Source organism: Penaeus vannamei, chromosome 23 (genome assembly GCF_042767895.1).
Source record: "Penaeus vannamei isolate JL-2024 chromosome 23, ASM4276789v1, whole genome shotgun sequence".
NCBI classification, from domain to species: domain Eukaryota; kingdom Metazoa; phylum Arthropoda; class Malacostraca; order Decapoda; family Penaeidae; genus Penaeus; species Penaeus vannamei.
In genome coordinates this window covers 11280977-11288476 of record NC_091571.1, presented here as the reverse complement: position 1 = coordinate 11288476, position 7500 = coordinate 11280977, and the positions used below count along the sequence as shown (strand labels likewise).

Genomic DNA, 7500 nt, shown 5'->3' with positions numbered 1-7500 from the left:
GAAAAATGTCTAGTGTTGTTGTTTTTTTTTTTTTTTATCCCATTACTTAATATCTTGTTTCGAAAAGGACCAAATTGAAATGAGAATGAAAACCGAGTTTACAAACCATGATCATTGATTTCTTAAATGATGCCGACCACCAAGTTTGCCGAGTAAACTGTAAATTTATTTCCATTCTGCCGAGTGAAATGACGATTTGTGACCTTTGGGGGGGGGCATCGCACCCCCCCTCCTCTCTATGGGGAGAACATCATTTTAGTTTAGGTCTTCATATGGCCAAGACTGTATTGTTGATATCAGTTAGTGAGATGCCATTATTGTTATAAATATTATAGTTATTACTACCACCAGTATTGTTACTACTAATGTTGATGCTATCATCATTACCATAATCATTATTATTATTATTATGTGTATTACTATTACTAGTATTGTTACTAATAATGATGATATCATCACCATACTCATCGATATTATTATTTTTAACACTAACTCGCCGTCACCATTACCATTGTCATTATTAACATTATTATCCATTAATATCAAAGGTAAAGCGGCTAATCAAATCCAATATCCACATCATAACTAGGGATGCGTATGTTATATTTTTAATAACTAAACACTATATACAGAATAAGCGAGAGAGAGAGGGGGGGGGGGCGAGAGAATTTTATACAGTTGATCACGACCTGCAATGATATATCATATGGAAAATAATGTCAAGTTCGTCTGTAAGAGTATATCGGGATTCTCACCTCAATGGAAACTGAAATACAGTGTATGGTATCGTATTTCAATGATGTCATTAATAATTTAGGAAATGTTCGTTAAATTTAGTTTTGAAAGGCTATAAATACTGCTGATATTTTGACATAGATGATCCAACGGATTAATTTAATAAAGGTGAAGGATATGATTTATAGTGATTAAGATCGGTCCCAGTATAGAGGCTTGCGGAACACCGAATTCTGACTAATTGCGTTTTTTTCCTCTTCTTTTTGATAAGCAACTTCAGAATCGATGGTTCTCAGTTCCATGATTTTTCTATCTGTTAATAGATATTCCATGACTGTCAGAATCAGTAGATACACCTAGTTTTTGTAAAATTGTTTGATTATTGCATTTGCATATGTTTCGTTTCTGATTTTTAAAGCTTACATGGAATACTTTAGAGATCCATGCTGCGTTGTAGAAGTTAGGTAATTGGCTGTTAGAAATGTCCCTAATTGGTTTGTTACTATTTACTGAAGATATTTCAAAGAGTATAATGAAAGGACGATAGCTGTTAGTTTCATCTACACTTCCATATTTGAAAGCAGATGCTAGACTGCCATGTTTGCAAAATGATGAGTGGGCATCGGTGACAGATAGTATCTCATCCGCTTCTATAGCATTTCTTTCAAACATTTTACTGCTTATGAAAAAAAAAAATACTGTGAGCTTTGCCCCAGTTTTTTTTTTTTTTAAAGACAGGAAGGCAGGATCTTATTCATAAGTGACTCTAAAGACTTTTATGAAGTTAGCGTTGAGATGTTTGTCATGAAGTTAGGCAAATGTCTGTATATCTAATTATTTTCCGCGTTTTATGATTCATAAACCTATTTTTTAAAGTCCTTGTTTTTGCAACATTAAATTAGTGATTTAAATTGTTTATCTTTTCGTATTCAGCCAGAAGGATCGCGTCAAGTCAATTCGCTTTTGCAGTTTTGTGAATATTATATCGATTAGATGTAGCTCTGTTGCTTTTATTGTTACCATTGGAGTAGAGGGACGCTGGTATCTTCGCCAATTTACAAGAACGTGAGAATGTTCATCATATTGTCACGATCTGTTGATAAAATTTAACGAAGGAATCGATCAACTGGCAATGGTGTATCAACAAAGTGACAAGGGATCTTGCTGTGTCTAGTCATATATTTAAAGGGAAGTTGAGAGTTCATGATATGAGGGATAATGGCAATATGGAATACGCGATCGTGTCTGTTTAATATCATAAATCTAATACAGAAGAGGTATTTATGTTACCCTTGTTTGTTTTTAGTTGTTTCACTTAATCCTTTATATGATTGTAATTAACTTTCCATTTTATTCATATATATCGCCACTTAAGTTACCCAAGATAAAAGAAGTTTTCTCTTCATTGACATTTCTCTAAAGACTTAGATTCTCTGTATTATTTTCATCATCCATTCGATTTCTTCATTCTCTGCCTCTCTCTCTCTCTCTCTCTCTCTCTCTCTCTCTCTCTCTCTCTCTCTCTCTCTCTCTCTCTCTCTCTCTCTCTCTCTGTCTCTGTCTCTGTCTCTCTCTCTCTCTCTTTCTCCCTCTCTCCCTCCCTCTCTCTCTCCCTCCCCTCCTCCCTTCTCGCTCTCTCTCTCTCTCTTACTCTCTCTCTTTCTCTCTTTCTCTCTTTCTCTCTTTCTCTCTCTCTCTCTCTCTCTCTCTCTCTCTCTCTCTCTCTCTCTCTCTCTCTCTCTCTCTCTCTCTCTCTCTCTCTCTCTCTCTCTCTCTCTCTCTCTCTTTTGCCTGTGTTGGATTCAATTGTCTGTTTTGTTTACTGTAGCAGCGCCAAATAGTCGGATTCCTTTCCAATTTATACCTTTACATATTTACGTCTGTATGTGAATAACAAAGGATTTACATCAATACCCTTTACAGTTACTAAGATCTTGAGTTGTAACTATGTCTTTTGTTTTGTATTCTTTTATATTTATATATTTTAATTACCAACTCGGAAGTCTTCAATATTTCCATTACCTATTTAAGGATGACAGCTTTATTTTAAGCATAATTCCTTGAAGGCAGTTCTTCATCTTGCAATGATTCGAGAGTGTGACGTTCCTCTCTTTTCTTCGGTTTGGTGAAAGTGACGGTGACGAATCCTTCATCATGTCGTTAGGGTTGTAACTGCTACGCTTCCACTTGTTCTGCGTTGATGAGCGTTGACACATGTGGATTATGGGAGGTAAATGGGAGGACATTGGGTGACGAGTTGCACATTGCCAGAATTGGTTGGGTGGGTGTTTTTTTTATCATTATTTTTGCTATTTTCATTATTACCATTGTTATTATTATTGTTGTTGCTGTTATTCATGGCATTGTTGTCATTATCATTATCATCGTTATTATTATTACCTTCAGTATTTCATTGTTATTTTCACTGATGTTATCATTATCACTCTCAAGTTTATCAGTATTTGTAACCTCAAACCAATATTTGGGCTTAATGCAATTATGACTCTTTAATCGTTATGAATTTTGCCATTGCTTTTTACCATCACTACTATGAGTCATATTGCAATTATTACTGATAAAGCTTTAAGGTTTGTTCCATACATGCAATTTGTTTTCAAGTGCAATTACCAAGTTCCTCCTTGTGCCTTTGCAGCGCGTGACAGCCTCCCTCCCCGGAGCCCCCCAGTGCCAAGGGAGCCTCGCGAGTGAGCAGCGGCGACCATCACAGCCACACCGGACGCCCCAGACACACCCACGCCCAACCCAGACATGGAGGGCGACGAGAAGAACAAGAGCAAATCTGCGGGAGGCGGTGGAGGTGGCGGAGGAGGAGGTGGAGGAGGCGACGGAGGAGGCATGGAGATGAGCCAGTACGGCTTGAACGGCACGTCGCTCCCTCAGACGCCCAACGACGCCGGGCAAGTGGCCGCCACCGCGGAGCACACCCTGCGAGGCACCTGGTCCAACCACCTCGACTTCATCCTCTCCCTCGTCGGCAACGCCATCGGTATTGGCAATGTGTGGCGGTTCCCTTACGTCTGCTACAAGAACGGTGGCGGTGAGTTAAGGCTTCTGTTTTCTCTTTAGCTCGTGTTTTTATTATTGATGTCTTTGTATCTATCTTTGTATGTGTGCTTTTATACAGTATGGATGAAGTGGTAGAAGAGAGAAGCAACATGGCTTAGGAAGGGCACATGAGGGCTGAGGCAGGTTAGGTTATGTCGAAGGGGTCTGGAGGCCGAAGGGTGGCCGAAGCATCATGAAGGGAGCAAAGATGCTGTCCACAGAAGAGATTACGCTTCTCAGGCTGAAATTGGGCAGCTCGCTTATAAGAGAAGACTCTCATTCTTCGAGTGTGTACATGAACAGAATGAAAGAAAATATAGCGAAGAATGATCACCTGGAGAAGGAGGGGGGTGAAGATCAGTCTTCCTCAGTGAATGGCAGACTAAGGACTCACGCTTGGGGAATCTGTCTAAGAAGAAAGTGAGAAAAGTTACATCGCCCCCTAGACATCGCGGAAGATGCAGTTCAACTTCCCCACGAAACCTGGGAAGAGGGCAAGCTCATGAGGCCAGAGGGTAAAAGCATCTTCGACGTACCTGAAGCCAAAATCGAAAGACAAAGAAAGATGGAAGGAAGAAGCTCAGACTCAGAAATCTTCCTCAAACAAACAGGACCGACAAGGGAAAAGAACCCACGTCGACGCCGAAAGAAGGTCCGAGAGTAGATTGTCCTTCGAAAAAGATTCCAGCGAAGAAAACGCGGACGTCATCCAGCTGGACGTCAGTGAACATGAATTTAGAGTCTAGAACCTGAGAACCAACAATAGGTGATGAAGTCCTGAGAGAAGCGAGGGAGAGTAGGAGAGAAGGGTCGGAGTCGAGGGAGGAGAGGCAGAGCCAGCCAGGAAGCGAGAGGGTGCGTTACGGTGCCCCGAGAGATGATGGGGCGCTGAAGCACTTCCGGTTTGTGGCTTTTAGTAAGCAAGCCATAGAAGGGCATCATGTTATGTACATTCTCTCTCTCTCTCTCTCTCTCTCTCTCTCTCTCTCTCTCTCTCTCTCTCTCTCTCTCTCTCTCTCTCTCTCTCTCTCTCTCTCTCTCTCTCTCTCACTAAAGATTCATCTGTAATTCTATTTGTACCAATATCATTTGTAAATTTAGTTACCGGTACATGACTTCTCTCTTTTTTTCATGGTTAATATAGGTTCCTTAAGACTAAACACATTCCTTGATACGTACATATTGAACATACTTGTACACACATGTCGATATGGATGACGTACATGATGCTATTTACTTACACATTTCTAAGTAAATTATATCTTAATGAAAACACAATCTGCAACATAATCATGCAAAGCGCAACATAATATTTTCCCATTAAAAAAGTGTTCCAGCTACAACGTACCCCTTAAACAAAGTATATCGAAAATCTATAATTCAGAACAAGCAAAAGTTTGTTTTTATCTTTTGAGTAAGGAAAAAAATGTACATGGATATTTTTTTTTGTATCTAAAATTTAATCAAATATGAACTAGACTTCCCCCATTCACTTGAAGTACACTGGTTCATTTCTCTCCGCTTGCTATGTAAAATCCAGTTTCGACCAGATGGAGAGCGAGCCAGAAGCTGGGCGAGAGAGAATCGCGTGGGGTTGAAGAGAGGGAGAGAGAGAGAGAGAAAGAGAGATGGGTGAGGAGGAGGAGATGGAGAGGGAGAGAAGGAGGTGGAGAGGGAGAAAAGGAGATGGAGAGGAAGAGAAGGAGATGTAGAGGGAGAAAATAAGGTGGAGAGGGAGAGAAGGAGGTGGAGAGGGAGAAAAGGAGATGGAGAGGGAGAAAAGGAGGTGGAAAGGGAGAGACGAGAGAGAGAAAGGAGAGGGTGGGGTGAGAGAGAAGGAAAAAGAGATAGAGATCGAGATATAGATGGAAAGATAGATGGGTGTGAGAAGTTAGTAAACAAGAGGGATAACGATAGATCGACAGACAGAGGTAAATAATTTTATAGACAGATAAGAATTGGAGAAACAGAAAGAGAGAGCAACAGATAAACTTCTGCGAACCGAGAGACAGAGAGAACGCTCAATTCATGGAGCTTGTTTGTGAGTTAAGGCTTACCGTAAGGAAGACACTCGTGAGTCGTCTTAATTCTGCGAAATATCCTCCCTCCTCCTCCTCCTCCTTTTTCCCTCCGTCGGCGTCGTCGTCGTAGTCGTCGTCCTCCACCTCCTCCTTTCCCTCCGCCGTCGTCGCCCTCCTCCTCCTTTTTCCCTCCGTCTTTGTCCTCCTCCTCCTCCTCCTCTTCCTATTTCTCTCCGTCGTCGTCGCCCTCCTCCTCCCCCTCCCAAACCCCTCCAACTCCCTCCTCCTCTTCCCCCTTCTTTCCTCCTCCTCCCCCTCCCTTCCTCCTCCTCTCCCTCCCTTCCTCCTCCTCCTATCTCTCTCCTCCATCCCTCCCTCCTGTAACTCCCCTTCCCTCCTCCCGTCTCCCTCAATATTGCAAGATTTAGCTCTCTTGGGTTGAAGATGGCTACCAACTTCAAAGACCTCACCCATGTTCTTTATGACTTCTGGTAGGAAGCAATCGTTCGCTCCATTCAGATGTCTGTTTTCATTGCGGTGATGCAACACGCGCATGCATTTGATATTTAGTTTTTGCAGAGATAAGTTCGTCGTGAGAAAGTTCCGTGTATGTTTGGAGGGCGTCGTCCTTGTCACATATATTTCTTTTATGACCCGACAGCGTAAACAAAAAGACTTTCTGTCAGCTTTATATTCTCCGTGAAGTACAGGGTTAACAAAGATATTAGAATGTGGATGTTCATAGTCATTTTTCTGTTAAACGTGAATGGTACAAGTTATCCTTTGGTATTTTGAATTTGATAATAAAGTTCGACATTTTTGCCTTCGTTCATTTTTTTTCCATTTCTTTAGATTTCTGTCTATCTCCCTCATTCAGTCTCTCTCTCTCTATATATATACATCTATCTATCTCTCTATCAATCTATCTTTATCTCTCTCATTCAACTGATATATGTATCTCTATATACCAATATTCCTCTCTGCTTGTCTCACATATCTCCATTTCTCTACCCATATATCTGCCTCCATATCAACTATCTATCTATCCATTTCCCCGTCTGTTACTCTATCTACAAATCTTTGTGTTTATATTCTTCCTCCCCGTGTCTCCCACTTGGCCAGATCAGGAGGTCCTCCCTTCCTTTGCTGTTCATTCATGCTTTCTCCAGGACCCTTGTTGCGGAGTACTCGCTCCCTCCATGAATGAATGGGATCTAGCTGGCTTGGGATCGCGTCGGGCCCTCTGATTTACTTGTATGCTTGATACTCTCCCGCGTCTACTATTATTCTTACGAGCTTCGAAGTGCAAACCGATCGGAAGAACCTCGCAGATAAGAAAGAAAGGGGTACTAAGTGACACGGAAAGATAACAAAGCAGAAGTTGATGATCGCGCCAACCCAGAGCAGAGAAAGACTAGCGACTAACGTCAGGTCATCCCAGACACCAACGCCGGACCCGGGCTACTGCGGGCAACAGGGGCACAAGTGCCGGTCGAGACAATTGGCTCCTGACACCAACCTCCCGCTGCGGCTGACGGCCCCCCCCCCCCACTTCCTTCGAGGGTATTCCCCCCGTATGACAGATTCATGTCCTACGTGGCTGAAAGCACTGAAAGGCTAGACAGGAAAGACTTTGCTTGGAGGGGATTCAATACCTTGTGGCTATGTAGTGCTTTGG

General features: G+C 42.0%; 1 protein-coding gene across 1 annotated transcript in view; it reads left to right on the top strand.

Annotated features, from left to right (window-relative positions):
- Gat (GABA transporter) overlaps nt 1–7500 on the top strand; it is a 68333-nt gene that overhangs the window by 13880 nt on the left and 46953 nt on the right. Inside the window, exon 2 of the mRNA XM_027352560.2 lies at nt 3389–3793. Coding sequence (XP_027208361.1) covers nt 3505–3793 — 289 coding nt within the window. The 5' untranslated portion in view covers nt 3389–3504. The remainder of the gene's footprint in view (nt 1–3388; nt 3794–7500) is intronic.